Genomic DNA, 16,653 nt, shown 5'->3' on the forward strand with positions numbered 1-16,653 from the left:
TTTATTTATCTAGATTAATATAATTCTAGATTCACTCAGTCTCGGGGTTGTTGAAATCATTTGGCATCTCCCATATCTTGAAATATCATAAAACCTTTTAAAAAAGACGAGTTTGCTAAGCAACAAGGCTAAGTATTCGTGCAAAGCTTGTTTAGCTAAACACGACCACGGTACGTTCAGGCCACTGCTTGCCTGCATAAGCATTGCCACGTGAGTACCCCCTCGACCACTATGCAATAGACTCAGTGTAGCGTCCCGAGACTCCCTGAAGACGAAATAAGGCACAATACTTGGGCAGAATACATATATTAAGCAAGGATAAGGTGTCTGGGCTATTGGCATGGCCCAAAAGGCCAGCCCACCCAGCAAGGTACAAGGGGGCTACTTCAAAGCACAAAAGTGGCGCATCGCCAGAACCGAGGGATAAACCACTACCGTATTGCACCAGTGTTTCTCTCTTCCCCTTCAGCCACATATCCTTGTAATGAGTAAACGAGCTGACCAAGGACACGATTTATAGGGCAACGGTTAATAAAAGGGCACAGATGACGCGGTTTATGTGTGTTCAATACCCGAATTCACCCTTCGGGGCCCGATGGTGCCAGACCCGCACGAATTTCGAATATTCTGGCCAACTTTCGCCCGAACGGCACATTTGTACAATCATGTAACGCAGTCATTCAGACAAAGATAGGGACCTGATTTTTGATAATGGTGATTTTGAAAAGATTTTCTGCCGCTAATTGTAGCGCATATTTGTTATTTTAAGTCCGATTGATTTTGCAATTAGAAAAAGAAGTATTTTATGGCTAAGTTTCCTTCGCTACGGTTTACCTTCCGTTTTACAAGCCTTATTATTTATTTTTCTACCATGCACTATCGTTATATCAAATGTTAAATTTAGTTTGATAGAATGCTCGTACAAATGCCTTAAATTCCAGTAAATCATGGTACTGGCCAAAGTATTCCCACCTTTACATTTTATTCTTCTTTTGTAAAGGTCACCATAAAAACTTTTATTATTTCTTTAATAATGAGAAATCCACTTTTTAATGTTCGTGTAATATATGTGTGAGCAGAGGACACTTCCTCCTAATTAATTGTTCAAAATTAGGCAGGCAGCGGAGGAAATGTTTGGACTCAAATAATTTAGTCATTAGAACTAAAGTCAGTATGGGCTTAGAGTCACAAAAACACTTAAAAATGAAGCTGGAATGTTGCATTGCTCCGACAATTTCCCTTCTTATTCGTTTTATGAAGAACAGGTGGAGAGTAGATGGACGGGTAGACTTGAGTGGCTGTGAAATTTGTCCGCCAATACGAGTTACTTTACCGGCCTGGTCGTTGTTTGGTCTGTTTTATCGCTTGTCGTTTTCCAGTGTGTAAAGCGTTATTAAAAGTGGTGGGATGTTTGTTTTCATTTATGACAGGGCACCCTCCTGCCTCGGGCATTTTTACTTTTGCATTTATCAATTGGATACAGCAATTATTGTTTATTTATGAATGTGGGCTCAAACAGTCGTTGTTTAACGAACGTTTAGGGATCTTTTTCAATGAGCATATCATAGCTTATCTTCACCCATTATAACATGTTCTTTGTCATCTAATAAAGTGACGTTCTGTGATTTGATTCGTTTTACTTGTTTTGAATCACTTATTAAGGATTTTTGGCCCAAATTTAGTCACCAACATCTGGAAGTCGTATTTTTACGGTATTTTGTGGTATCTCCATTCGCATTCTTCATTTCTGCCCTCGTTCGTTACTTCGTTAACTAATGTCGGTCACGCGTTTATTTGGATGCGATATCTGAACTAAATATCCAGCAATTATGTTTCTATATATACACATTTGTAAACTTGTTTTACGTGTTTGTGTCAATCTTATTTGGTACAGCTCATTCCCTTTATTGTCTTTATTTCTTTACTTTTAGACATGGCAACTGATCAGGAGCTTAAAATATCTCGAATGACCAAACGATCAATGAACAAAAAAATATTCAGTCGACCCAGCTACAAGCTTCGGGAATTTGTACTCACTCCTTTTCATATAAAATATTTTGAAGTCAGTGGTGGGGTAAGGCACCTCTTTCAACTGATTATGAATTTCAGAATCGGGGAAAAGAAAAGGGCCGCATCTCCCTTGCTCACGTTAAGTATGTAGAGAAGGTTTTGGATGACGATTTAGACAACAAAAAGAACGTCTTACAGGTACCATCTCTCACCTTTTAAAACGGCTTCTCTAAGATTGCCTATGTCGAAGATCCAAGTTCAATAAACTGGTTTCTGCTGTATATAGTGGCGCCTACGCTGATAGAACGAGATGATTGGATAAGTCTCATTCGATTTTGTAGGTTCCTTTGGATGAATCCATTGGTTGCTCTTCATTAGCGAACCTGATTGAAGTGTATTTATCTCCTAGTGTGACTGTTCTTAAGAGTTTTATACCCTTACAGCCGCGATTGACTATGAAACGGTTTAAGATAGTGAATATTGATACAAGAGAATGCGACCTCAAAGAGATGTCAACAGGTTGTAGATTTGATCCTAAATTTTATTCTGCATCTTGTATTACCATATTTGTTTGGCTATGAGCTTTCGTTCTCCTTTTTCTCCCCTCAGCGTTTTTTCTTTAAGTTCATTCATCTGAACCAAATTTCTCTTACAGAACATATTTAGTTATTTAAATAAATTACATATCAGTTATGCTTTTTCAGTATCTTGCTTTTAAGAATTGCGTAGTGATATGGGTTTTTGGTGGCAATCATCTATTTCTGCATCCATGTTCGTGGTTGATTGTTTTTACTCGAAAATAGCCTCTGTCTTCTGAGAACTAACCCTCGCTCTTGATTTAGTGCGAATCAGCTTGCTTTACTGGGATTTTGAGTCGTGTTATTCATTTGAACCTTTATCTCTTCATTGTCTTTGATCGTTTTACTTCCTTGAGTATGTATCCTAGTATCATCTTTATATATGCTGGTAAATCAAGTATGAACGTGGATAAAATGCAATCTAGACAGGCCATTCTTTCGACTTCAGATACAAGAGAGAGGGGTGCTTGCTTTCTGCCGCGTTATCATCCTGGTGTGTGGCGTCGTCCTGGTCGATACAGCTGCTGTGATGACATCAATCGTCGTTCCCTCGGTTGCCAGCATACCACTGACTCTGGATCGAACACCGAGGCAGCCGAGGCTCGTCGCTTCTCTGCCTTCCCAGGTTGTCTTCCCCCCGTCACCTCAACGGAGGTCCAGACGCCTTCCGTGCCTCCCCTGGGCGGCCAACAATCGGTTGCTGTCCAAGCTCCACCTCCTCCTCCTACTCAGGTGCCTCAGCAGTCCGTGGCCCAACCGATTGCAGGAAAGGTGATCATGGCCACCCCTCCCGCTCCTCCCCCAAATCCTGTCAGCATGTTCACCCAACAGCAATTGCTCTTCCAACAGCAACAACAGCAACAGCTGTTGCTCGCTCAGCAACACAAGCTGAGCATGCTTGCCGCTCAACCGCATTTGCAGCAGCAACAACAGTTGGCCGCTCGACGACCCGCAAGGCTGCCTCAATCTCCTGGTGGCCAATCCTTTGATTGGGTAAGCGCCTCCTTTTATCAGTCGTCACTTCCTACTGTCAAGTGTTAGGCTCATGATTCTTCTCTCCAGGCCCTTCGTTTACGTAATACATTTATCCATACTGTGTAGTGGTCATGTGGTCTCGTGTGCTACGTGATCATATGGAGAACTGTGAAGTGGTTATTGCTTTAATATAAGCATGCTTGAAGAGGCATTGCTAGTACTTGTTGGGCGCGACCTCTGATTACCCGAAGCACTTACCTCCAGCTTACCTAGGAAGGATTTTGGAGTTCTGGGAGAGTGTTAATTACCTCGCTCAACTTGTGTGGCGCTCTCATGCATGCTTTTCTCGCTTACCTTTAATTGATTTCATTTGATGCCTTGCTGAGTTGTTTTCGATTGTGCTCCCTCCCTCCAAGTGCGCTAGACAGTGACCGTTATGACGGCTGCGGGGCGCCCAGTTGCCAGGCTATGGCTTGATTTCGCGACACCGATTCACTGTGCTGCACTCTTAAGGCCCAATGTTGGGAGTCTCGCGTTTGCTCCGCCAGTCATTAGAATTATTTGTCTCTCCCAACACAATAGTTTGATTTATGCTGCCCTTATTTTGTTCCTTATCCCTCTAGTCCTTCGCTTTTTATATGTATGCAGGGCTAATTAAAATAAACCTTAGTGACTGTTTTGTTGTTCGTCACTTAGCGCCCAATTTATGTCTGTTTTATGTTATTTTTCGTTTTACTTTCTGAATTGTATCTGTAGCCATATTTCATCAATTTCCTTATTCTTCGCCATACACCTTAGCAGAATGATTCCCTAATTATTTACGGTATTGCTAGATACATGGATTTTTTAGGTTAAATAGTTTGTTTGACTTTCTTTGAGACACAACTCGTGACAAAATTTTGTTTGAGGCTGGCATTTTGCTCCTAGTTTTACTATGGTTGCCGGCGTGCGGTATCAGTAAGTGTACTACCCCAAAAGCTTGTTTCATTTTCTGCTTTCTGCATCTTGTTGTTTACTAAACCTCTTTTTTGTTACTTGTTGATTACCTCTAAATATCCAAAAAGTGAGCTCACCTGCTCTTCGTTTTTTGAGTGCAATTACAGCCTTCGTGGTTCTTTTGTTATTATTTAAAATGCTCCTGTACTTCCTTTTTTTGGGCGAGGTGAGTTATGTGAGATACTGAGGAGGAACCGATATGGTGTGGTCCTGACCTCTTGTTAAACTGCTGCCTCGACTCCTATAAGTTAATTGGCTTTAAGGTAATCTCCCATACTGGTTTCGCTTTAGTGCATTAACCTTCATTGGGCAGTTTGCCTAATAATTTTACATTTGGGATAACAGATGGTAATGGATTTTAGTTAGGGGACTTTTGCACAGATCTACTTCATCAGAAATTGCACAATTTCATGGGAAGGTATAAAATGTTGTGCCTATGAATGTCATCACTTCACCTTTGTTAGTTGTGCTTCCACGGAGGACAGCATATTTCAGAAATTTAACGATGCCGCGCTTACCTCCTACATCTTTTCCTATAAAAACGCCTTGCTTGCATGTCAATGGTGTTGTTTTTCATTCGTCGGTTCCTCTCGAGTTTCGGCTATCCGTATACTTTTGTTTTCAGAAATTTTCCCTTATGTGTGAAATCAAATTTTCTTGCTTTGAGTATTTGTTCGCTTGCAATTCTCATGTTGGCTATTCGCCTGTGCCTACTGTAAAATCATCTGTGCCATCTTTTATTGAAAAGAGTTTGTAAAGTTATTGGGAAAACTTTCCTCTTTTTATCTTATGGCCACTTGATCGCCAATCAAATGATTGCGGTTCAAGCCTCGCACCCCAGGCTGGCTATTTCTTAAATTATTCCCCTACTTCCTTCCTTCAACGATTTTCTGTCACGTCTTGTTTCTTGATTTTCCGAGCGCCCTTTTTTGTGCCAAACAGTAACTGTTGTATGGCATTGCGATTCGTTCAGGTGATCTCTTTGAAGATCATACATTATTTAAATCATCAATATTTGGTCTCATTTGCCAGATTCAGAGCCCAAAGCAGCACCCCTCAAAACAACTCCTTCAAACCTCTTGTTAGCTACTCTCGTAGTGTGCAGCATTTTTGACCTTCACTGTGTTGCTCTTTCCCATTGAAAAACTTTGCGTTGGATGGATTATGGATGCTACTCTTAGAATTGGCCAGCCCATCAACTTCGTGTAAAAAAGTGTAACTTGATGGTGTATAGCATAAAAGCTTCCAATTGCAGTGGGACATTACTTTTGAATTTGCTGTAGTATTGTAGAATGCATCGAGTCTGCCACCTAGCTATTAAAAATGGTTAAAATCACTCACCTAACCCCACGTTTATTGGTACGCATTGTCGCATTAGGTATTATCAGGTAATGGGAATTTTCAAGTGTTCAACGCCTATAAGTTCTTTAGATGCTCATGCATTACCACGAACCGTTGTTTATCCGAGAAGTTCATCCGCATTCGTAGCATTCTACAATACACAATGCTTACTCCTATCTCACTTCAATGTTAAGCTAGGTTTAATCACTACGCTATACAGCAAAGCGGCTTGGAACCGTGAATTACACTTTGGGGCAAAAGTGCTAACTGGCCATCAAATGCGGTGGTGGGTGCATTTTAAGCCATATTGGTTATGTTGTGCTTGCCTATTAGCGGAAAGCACTTGCCCTTTTGTATCCCTTGGTCCTTCCTCAAAATCAGGTGCGCGACAAGTAGAACTGTAAGCCTAAAGCAGAGTAAATCCTGAGCTTTCATGTCCACCAAACTCACCGATTTACTTGCGTGCAACCCTGCTCATCTCAACTTTACATTCTAAAGGCATTTGGAACGGCGCTTCTTCGTGGCCTCCTTTTCCACCTTACTAGTCCTTGTGATTTTATCAGCTCATGAACTGCATTTCACTGGCTACACACTCGTTCATTCGTCTTTTTTTTCAAGAAAAAATGGAAAGTGTCATTTATTTGTGTGCATGAAAAGTCTCGTCTTTTCTGGAAATGCAGTCGTCTCAACGCGATTCAATTATGTCACTTGACGATCCCCATATCCATACTTGCGTTCATTTTTTTCAGGTCCTCACAAGTCAGTGCACTCATACCGTCACAGTAATTGAGTTAACCATCATGTGGCGTCTGTGTTTGTGCTCTCATTCAATTACCCTTTATTTATTACGTATGACAATTTTAGATGCCGATGGCAAGCGCCCTGTCGACTTTGATTTGCCCCGACCGAATTGAGTGTTTCCTGGATAAATACTTCGTTGGTGCTAGCCAAATTCCTATTTTGAAGTTGGGACTTATTTTATCAGTAGCCTCGATGTAGCATCCATTTTATCTCACATTTCCGCCGACTTGACTACTCCGTTTAGACAGTCATTCTGTTGATTTCATCCAGTTACTGCATTCAAGTCAAAACACGTAGTGTTGTTCACTGTTCTCCATTCTTCCACATAATGCTAGTCGAAAGTTTCTTCCTCTAATTATTCTCTAAAATTATCTTGTTCTCTGGTGTTGCCTCAAAATCATGAAGAATTGGAAGGCACTGCAACGTTTTCATTTACATTGGGCATTTTATATGCACATTTAGTTTTCCCTAAATTATTCATTTCTTGGGGCAGTGCACTATGGGCCGATTGAAATGTAACAATACCTCACCAACTTCATTCATACACATTCATTATTTTGGAAACTGTATCACGAACAAGTCACAATTGCAGCATGTTTAAGCGTTATTTTCTTAAATACATCTATACAATTCCCGTTGGTTGGAGCGTTTGCCTGACCACTCATGTTCCTGTCGTCATTCCACCGTCTCGCGCATCACACAGCCATTCATACTGTCATCTACCTACTCTGAAAATTCTCTTTTTGCTTTACCTTCGGCTAAGCAAATCAATTGGCATGCTTGAGGGCATCAACTCCCCCTCATCTTCCATTATTTGAGACGCGGCAAACGATGTTGCGAAGACCTTTTTTCTCCTTCGATTTGAAAGATAAACTGCCACCGTCGTGTTGAGCTCTCCACCTCCGTCTTTTGCTGCTTCTGCTGTCTTACAGTGAGGTGTGTAAAGTAATTGGGCTACCCAGTTGTGTGTGTGTGGCTACCAATGGGATTCGGACCTTGCCAACATCACACACTGCTGCTTCTGGGATCTGCCGATAGCGTTATTTGGTTTTCATTTTTAAGTGTCCTATTGTTTAACATGTAAGTGCTCCTTTTTCCAAAGAATGTTTAGCAGTTCAAGGTGCGAAACTGGAATTACCCATGCTGCATTATTACCACCTAATTCATTCAGCTCCCTACATTAGGACCTATTAAGCACGTTTCTGCAGACTACTCTCGTTTAGTTTGTCTACTGTTAAAACTAAGATCAGGCCTTGATGTCCTTCTGTGCTATCTGTTTACAAAATCACTTCCCGAGACAACAAATTTTTGGCATTTGATGAGGTTTGAAATGTACCTCAAGTATGGTCTTGATTGACAATTTTGAAAGTTCTTGTAACAGTGCCTCTACCTTGACTCACGAGAAACTGCCTGTCATTTAATATTACTAATACGCTAGTATTACTATTTGTATTTCCACAAATATGCAAAATGACACCCTATCTCAGTTCCGCAAGCGCAGTTTTTTTTCCAACTTTCGTTTCCAGTTCTGAATTGACTGAGTCGTGCAACAGTGTCTTTGTGTCAGCCTGAGATAGAAGTTAGTAATATGATGTACGCTCCATCGGTCGACCTTACTCACCCTACCGATCATATTTATTAATACTTTTCTGGTCTAGGTTGCCCACGACTTAACTCCGCAAAGCTAGGTTTACGCATTTCAGTCCTCAAGATTCCCTCCTCCGCTTCCACCTACTAGAACTAGTAATCAAATCGGTTGTTATGCAGTACAGTGCTAACAAACGTGGAATTGACATTTGGAAGGTTCAAGTAGCTAGTATGAATGGAGACCTGTGTGTCAGTTTGCTTTGAGGAGAGATGCCTTAACGCCGCTTTGAACGATTTGACATGCTAATGAGTTGGCCTGCCCTCTAAATCTGTGGTAAATCTGTCTCACAGTGGAACTAATCTGTTATGGCTCCGTAGCTTAGTTACGTAGACCAAAGGTGTTTAACCCCGCTGGTATTCGTTGCCCCAAAAGGTGCCTGTGGGATCGTGCCAAAGCAGCAGGGTAACCGAGTTTGCACATTCATCGAGGTGTTACGTCATCGAGAACAGTGGGTGTTCACTGCCGAAATAACTGTCCTGTTTAGCTGTCTTTGCCTCCTCCCCGCAGTCGACACGATTCAGGCTGGCTTCCTTCTGGGTCGCAGGGTTGGTGCATGTTTGCACAGCCGACAGCTCGGTTCCCGTTTGTTTACGCGGTGCCATGGCCGCACACACACACACACACGCGTGCACTTACTGGTGTGTGTTGAAGTCAACCCCCTTCCATACCCTAACAACAGGTGGCTAAATTAACTTCAAGTAGTATTTGGCTGCAATTAATCTCACATTCAGCAGCATTTCTCAGCCTCCATTTTCTTTAATGATACCCGAAATTATCCTGTATCTTAAAACAGCTCTAGAGTAGTAACTCACATCTTCATCGTTCTACTGTTACTCAGCTTTTTCCTTATCACTTAGTTCATTATTAATTTATCCCTCTCCTCCAAAGCAGTCATGGCTGTGATACGCGTAACGCAATGAGCGTTTCTGATGTTACATTGGATACACCTTCGATTAGCATAGTACCACCTCAAAGCACTCGATCGCTATGTATTTACCTTTCTTAAAGCTGCTGTCTAGTGTTATGTCTACTCTCGACCCCAAAATAGCATTCTGACATGTTTCACTCACCCATCGTTCTTTTTGTGGAAATTAGTACATCACCAATGCGTGCACCTACACACAAAAACACTCGTATCATGAAGATTACTGCAAATAAATCGTACTAATTACTGGGATAAAAAGAGGACGACATCGCCTATAATGAGTAAACACAGTCTTTTTCTAGACTAATTGCTAAATTGGGATTTCCGGAAGCGGCAAGAAGTACGCAGCTACGTATTCGTGTGGATGCAAAGCACTGAGCATAAGCTGCGAACCATGAGGAGCTGCAGGGGAGATGACAGCCTCATTTTGCCGCCTTTTATAGGAGGAGAATGAAAAGACCGTGATCGCTGTGCACAACTACAATCCCGTACGTGAGAACCAGCTGCCTCTACAGAAGGGCGAGAAGTACTATGTGGTGAATGACAGTAACGCGCAGTGGTGGTACGTTCGCAATATGGCCGGTCAATCTGGCTACGTGCCTACAAACTACATCCACAAGCCAAATAGTCTCAACTCTTTCGAGTAAGTCAACTTGATTCCTTTATCGTCTGTGAAATTCGACCGAATCACATCTCAATGAAAATCAGTTATGATTTTAATTGCTTGAAACCGTTTAACTTTGGGGTCATTTAAACTACCAGTCCAATAAAATTACCTTCTTGGTTATTTTTCGGTGGAGCATTTATCATCAGAAAGATTTGAATATTTAGAACTAAACTTTTTTGCCTTAAAATGCGCAAAAACTAAATAACACTGCCTTAAATAGGAGGGATTTTTGGTTTTACTCCGCCACTGGATCCATCGTAATTGCAAATGATTTAGAATTTTATCGTTAATAGACGAATGAAACACGGTGCACTTGCTTTACTTTAGCAAAAAGTGAATGGCTCCGCATTTTAAACTCCATTCGTCCACGTTATGCGGGACGCTGACGAATTTATGCTGTGCTGTATGCATTTTGTGTTGTGCTGTTTATTTGGTGGATTCTGGGGACTTAAAAAGCGACATTGAGGCAAAAATCTTGCTTAGATCAATCTCTCGAGAGCTCCTTACGCTGACAGGTCTGACATTCATCGAATGCCCTCAGCACTATGAATAGACACGCATTTAGCCCTCAAATCATCCCACGCCTAGGTACAGATTGTGTTTGGAATTACATATCCCCCTAGAAGTACGGGCCGACTTTTTTACTTCTTAACATTGATTCCCTGATCAACCGTTGAGAAGAAGATTGTTATTTTTGGCAATGTTCAGACGAAAGGATCACGCACTTGGCAGCAAGAAGATTCTCGGACTTTACAGGTTAATTACAACATTAAAAATGGGTGGTGCCGGATTAAGCTTAGTTGACCGCGTACTAATACCATACATGCTTGTCATTCACTCATTTGCACAAATCGCATTCACAAACTTCATGTCCCTCATTTTTTCCAACAATCCATCTCTGTACGTAGATTCATACTGACGTACTTGCTAGCATTATTTTTGTGCTCTGTACTTAGAAAACTTATACTGGTGATACGAATTTGTAGGGTGCTGAATCCCTATATTACCCCTTTTTTTCCTTTCACTGTTAAAAGACCAGGCGAGGAACGTAGAAATGCCGAGAAGTAGTTTTGCGCAGTCGTGCTTTGTATAACTAAAATCCAATTTCATCCTCTCGATTACACGCAATCACTTTTTGATGAAAGCGATATGGAAATGGTGGGAACAATGCATCCTAGGGAAGGGCATTTTGACTTCCGAAAGAGCCCTTTCCATGATATAAAAAAAATTACTCTTTAACGGATTCCAGCACATCAATGTTATCTTAATTAGAATACTTTGTGCATCCTCGAAGCTGGGTGTGGTGCTTCATTACGATCCCCCATCAATTTTCCCTGCACATGATTTCGACTCTCACCTGAGCGATCTAGCGGTGTTGCAATTTTGTATACTACCCGTTTATCGGTTATGTTGCCTTACATTGAAGCGATATTGTTTAAAATATTCATTTCATGCCGATAATTTCTTACAAAACCCATTCTTCTCTTACAATTTCCATTTTTTTACACTACCTATATAGCTATGCTACGTAAGTTGTATGGTTTTTAACTAAAGTACAAACCTAAGCTTCTTTTAAATTTGAGAGAGCCCCTCTTTAACGCAGGTCTGTACTGTTGTGTGCTTTTGCTATTGGCCTTTTTGTAACACTGAAAATATGTGATGACCTAACTCTACCGTTAGACGGATCAACTATAGGTTCTCCCCGTTTTCTTGCCTAAATTTGTCACCGCCCTCAAAATCTCCGTGTTTCCATACTATCAAAAATTGAGTGCTAATGACAAGCATATCTTGACTTTACCCCATGTGAACTGAAGTACACACCTCGGCTACTTTCCTGAGATGCAAAAAATCCACTCACATCATTCTACATCGTTATTATTTCATATGCGCGTTGTTTGTGGAATCATTAACTTAATTCTATTGCCCTTGAGGAAAAAAACAGATTTTGTGGTACCTTTACGTCAGAAATTGTCATTTTATTACGCATTCTCGTGAAAAGAAGATACCATTAGACTTGTTATTATCGCTTTCAAAAATGATTAGTATGAAACCAATCCATTCTTTACAGTAATTGGCCATAATTGTAACTTCCACTTTTTTAATTTTGCTCGTCGAAGCCTGACCGGCTCTTCATCTCTTTCGAATGTCCTTTACGCTCAAATGCATTTAACTTGACGCCTTATTTTTACTAATAGGCAATTTGCTCGGATCCTTCCTATCCCATTATTTTAAACGAGTGATTATTTGGATAATTTTACCTATTCAGGTTCAATAATGGCATATGTGTGTGTAGGTCAGTTTTGCTAGTAAATCTAGGGCAATTTTCTGACCAGGGTCTAGCTTAAGCTGAAGTAGAGGTCAGGTTACCTGAGGGCGTGTTGGAGACTTACCGCCGCCCTAAATATGAATTACGTTAAGTCAAAGGAAGTGACCACCAAGCGTAATCCTCTATCTCTGCTTGAATTCTTTTTTTACATTTTGGCCCACTAATCTCTGTTAGGCATGCGTTCTCCTGACTTTTGCATTTTTAACTCCACTTCAATGGTACTCTGACCACCAATCGTAGAGCCAAAACGCTGTGCTTAGAATCCCCCTTGGCCACGCGTTAGTGCCATTTCTCCTCCTCCTCCTCCTCCTATTAGCCAGTTGTCTCTCATACGAAATTTTATGTTTTATTAGGCGGAGAATTGTGCGGATAGTATGTATATGCCGTACTGCAATATGAACTTCCCCTGCTGACTTTACGATAGCCCAAGTGGTGCACAAAATTATTGCATTTGTTAGTCTAGAAGTCTGGCCTTCTATTTTTATAGTTGAAACTGAAAACGCTCTTGTGAGTCCGCATTCTCATTGTGTGTTTGAATAGTTTGTTTTCTGATTCAATTAATCAGTTCTTGTGGTCATCACAACTACCTAATGGTTTCAAAGTTGTGCTTGGAGTGTTTCCCCCAGTACCCTTATGCGAGGCAATCCAGTGCGAAGAGCGTTAATGTTATTTGGCACCGCGGAAATAGCACAAATTCGATTTATTTTTATTACCTCACAAGTTGAATGTTATGTGCACTTTTCCGACGCTCTCCTAGGGTATTTAATATTTCATTCAAATTCACAAACGACATTTATTATCCTCTTGCATGCTTGGGTGTGTGGTCAGCATTGTTATTTATTCACAAAACTGAACGCGTTCATGGCAATGCCGAACTATAAGGAAGACAGGTAGAATTTCAAAGCATAAGGGAACGCCAGAAAATAGGCGGTCTGATAAGTCATCAGCTTTACGCATCTAAAACAAATTCAGCCGACGCGTCCAGTTGTTAGGTTTTCCAATAGTTGGCGCATTTCTTCAGTTCTTTTATCTGATTGAAGTCTAACTTTGATGTTTTTATACTACCTTTAAATTGTCTAGCTGGTATTACAAAGACATCACTCGTCAGCAGGCTGAGGCGATTCTTTTGGAAGAGAATCGGGAGGGCTGTTTCCTGGTTCGAGATTCAGTGAGCAAGAAGAATACGTATACCTTATCGGTAACCTCGAAGGATCCGGATGTGTAAGTGCCCCATTATCGTTGTTACTGGAAATTTCTTTAAAAGTGATAAAATGCCGGATCTCACATTGATACTTTAATGGAGTGTGTTGGTTTATTTTTTTTTGTCTTCCATAAATTTCATACTCTCAGGAGAATGTTTATGTCTTGCCTGGTAGAGGCCTTTTTAAGTCCTCATTGGATTTCTGGGGTTAGTCGCATTCAGCTAATGGAGCTGAATTTAGTTGGCTAAATTGATGGGTGAATTTTGGTTTCCTTTTTTGTGTTTACCGGTGTAATTACCCATTCACTTTCTCTTTCTTGAATTGTGCCACTTGTTTCAGCCTCTTTTGCCGATGTGTTTCGTCGAGCATGTTGATTTTTGAATCACTGGGCGTCTTCCATTAATTCTCGTGGCTGTTCCTCTGTCTCCATGGCAAACCTGATTGGGCGCATCGTTCGGTGATTCACTTTTTATCACTATGCTCGTGCCTGCGCTTGAGTCATTTGGCTATGCAGCACCGATTGCGGGCTATTGCCCCAGAACCATGTATTTACAGGCTTTATCGATGCTCCTCCACTTCTAGACATGCCTCCAAAAGCGCTAACTAGTGGCCATCGCAATCCGCTCACTGATAATTCCCGCTAATAATTGTGCTGCTGTCTAAATCTGTCAACGTCCTCTCATGATAAGCGTTTCTCAAGCCTTCGTTGTTCTTGGCATCGACTACTTTGTGGTGGATTTTTCGACTACCTCATAACTTACGTCTTCTGACGGATTTTATTCATCAGATTTCAATTAACAGAGTTTGCTCCTTGAAGGCGATTTCTATCCCTAAAATGATTTCACTCGTTCGAGGCATTTTAATCGATTCTTCAGTCGTTAAGCTGCGTAAGCGTTTCGGCCAACGTCTTCATGATATACTTAGTGTTTAGTGGCAAGTCTCGCTACTTTCACCTTATGCGATGGAACTGCTGCAAGTTGGATTCCCCTCCTTGTACTCTGATATGCCTCGGCCATTGAAAACGGTCAAGCAACTGACTTCGCTCCACGTGCCCAAGAGGCAGCTCTGGGGTTCTGTCCCAGTTGCCAATTTAGGTAACCACACGCGCTTCCGCGTTCGATGACTAACGCCAGTGAATGCGTGTGCGTGCGTGTGCTAATGCGCACGTGTGTGCCACCTTACCCCAAGCTGGCTCCCTATTGGCTCTCCCGTTTCCTACCATCTCTCTCCTCTCCCTAACATGACTCATTCTTTGCTTTGTGGTCTGCGCTGATATTATCACACATTACACTGCATGAATAAGAAACTCCATTTTTGCGCCCTTGGGGCGATTATGTAAATCTACAAAAATGGAGGGGGTGGAAACTGACTGGTGTTTAGAAATGTCTGGGTGGAAGTGAAATTAACAAGATGTAGTAGTTAATACAACGACTTGTTTCTATCATCTCTACTTTCGATTGCTTGTAGCTCATTCTAACGCCATCATTCAGATTAGTTTTGCGTTCTATACCGCAATACTGGTAAAAGTATCAACCGGTTCGTTTAATACTTGCACCTTTATTTGTTGGGATAGTCATAAACATAGGTGGAGTTTTTTGAGTAAATTTTACACGCACAAAGATCTGGGCCCTTGAGAACTGTTCTCTTCGTTCTTTATAAACACGGCTGGTGGCTTGACAGCTTTTTTGAAAATACGGTTGTACATCCAAATCTTGTAGGTGCATGGCCATGTGAAAGTCACTAATTTTTTGCCATTAGTCGACAGTTGCTGCTACCATTGACGTTAGCTTGACAGGATGACGAAGCTTTTATTGCTGGATTTACAAATTCTGTGTTTGCAAGTTTCCCACAGTAGCGCTGACTTACTCATATGCTTTATTCTGACCGACATTACTTTGTAGTCTGTTGCGGTGCTATGTTGGGACAGCTTGGTGATGGTACTGTGTCCAGGGTAGTTTTTTATTGACAGTAGGGTACTATATCTTTCTCATTCAGCAGCTCAGGATTTTTTTGTGGTTTGTTTTAGTGCTGGTAAGCTGCGAGTACACCACTACCATATCCACCGGACAGAGGCAGGCACGAATCTCTCTAACGGCCACACCAATGGTGGGGGCCCAGGTGTCTCGGCCAACGGGAGCGCTGGCAACAGTGCTCTCACCAATGGCGGTAACAGTGCAGGACAGGTGAACGGTGGGGTTAACTCTGGTACTGGTGCAGGCGGTGGCGGTGAGGCACAGTTCTACCTCTCGGAGAAGCATGCCTTCCCGACTATTAGCGAGGTGATCCACTATCACAAGCACAACTCCGGCGGGCTGGTGGTGCGCCTCCGCTCTCCTCCCGTTAAGGACCGCGAGAGTCCTGTCACCGCCGGGATGGGCCTCGATGAATTCGAACTTGACCCCGCAGAACTGCAAATCGATCCTGAGCCCATAGGCAAGGGCCAATTCGGGGTATGGATTATCATCCTCTCCCTGTGTGCTTCTGTAACCACTGTCTTGTGGCTTAGAATTAGGCTTGCTCTTATCTCCTTTTAAGTATGCTACGTACTACTTGGATATCTCTTGCAAATAGTGTCTTGAAAATCTTCCCCTTTTCTTCCTTATTGAGTCACTAGCCTTGTTATTTTTCTGAAGCTCTGAGCTAATTGTTCTGAAGTTACGATTGCGGAGGGAATGCTTTACACTTTCCCTTTCATATGAGCTTCATCATTGCCGTATATGACACCCGGTGAACTTTTTTTTTCTTTTAAAAGGTTGTCAAGCGAGGCAAATTTCGTAACATTCCAGTGGCAGTCAAGCAAATGGTTGAAAACGCGATGAACGAGGAGGACTTTATAGAAGAAGCAAAGAATATGCGGTTAGTTAGCTTCACGTATGTTTTTGTAGCTATTTGTTATTTTTACTCAAGCCCAAAACCCTGTGTCCCTACAATCACTTTCTAAGGCCACTTAATACAAACTAGGAAAAAAGAACTTTCTGAAGATGAATGACCTATTTGGTAGAGTTTCTCTGTTAGGTTATTCAAGCAATGGCGCAGAATCCACCTCATTCATTTAGATGTAATAAACAGTCCTTTTTCGGAGGAGGAAATCAGACTTAGTATGATGTTATGTATTGAAATAAATGAACAATCTGTGATTAATGCAATGAATATTTTATGATCTACATTGATGTTATGTCGTTTA

At 41.6% G+C, this 16,653-nt stretch overlaps 1 protein-coding gene across 1 annotated transcript in view; it reads left to right on the top strand. All coding sequences in view use genetic code 11, as the record gives it.

The window, feature by feature from the left end:
- Positions 1–545: 545 nt before the first annotated feature.
- EGR_05305 (Tyrosine-protein kinase Btk29A) overlaps positions 546–16,653 on the top strand; it is a gene marked incomplete at both ends in the record, with an annotated part of 20,235 nt that continues 4,127 nt past the window's right edge. The window contains 10 exons of the mRNA XM_024494554.1: positions 546–657; positions 1,932–2,074; positions 2,110–2,208; positions 2,245–2,347; positions 3,037–3,581; positions 8,667–8,894; positions 9,718–9,917; positions 13,348–13,488; positions 15,496–15,919; positions 16,222–16,340. Of these exons, the coding sequence (XP_024351025.1) occupies positions 546–657; positions 1,932–2,074; positions 2,110–2,208; positions 2,245–2,347; positions 3,037–3,581; positions 8,667–8,894; positions 9,718–9,917; positions 13,348–13,488; positions 15,496–15,919; positions 16,222–16,340 (2,114 nt within the window). The remainder of the gene's footprint in view (positions 658–1,931; positions 2,075–2,109; positions 2,209–2,244; positions 2,348–3,036; positions 3,582–8,666; positions 8,895–9,717; positions 9,918–13,347; positions 13,489–15,495; positions 15,920–16,221; positions 16,341–16,653) is intronic.

This window comes from Echinococcus granulosus (assembly GCF_000524195.1).
Source record: "Echinococcus granulosus chromosome Unknown EG_S00038, whole genome shotgun sequence".
In the NCBI taxonomy this organism is placed as follows: Eukaryota; Metazoa; Platyhelminthes; class Cestoda; order Cyclophyllidea; family Taeniidae; genus Echinococcus; species Echinococcus granulosus.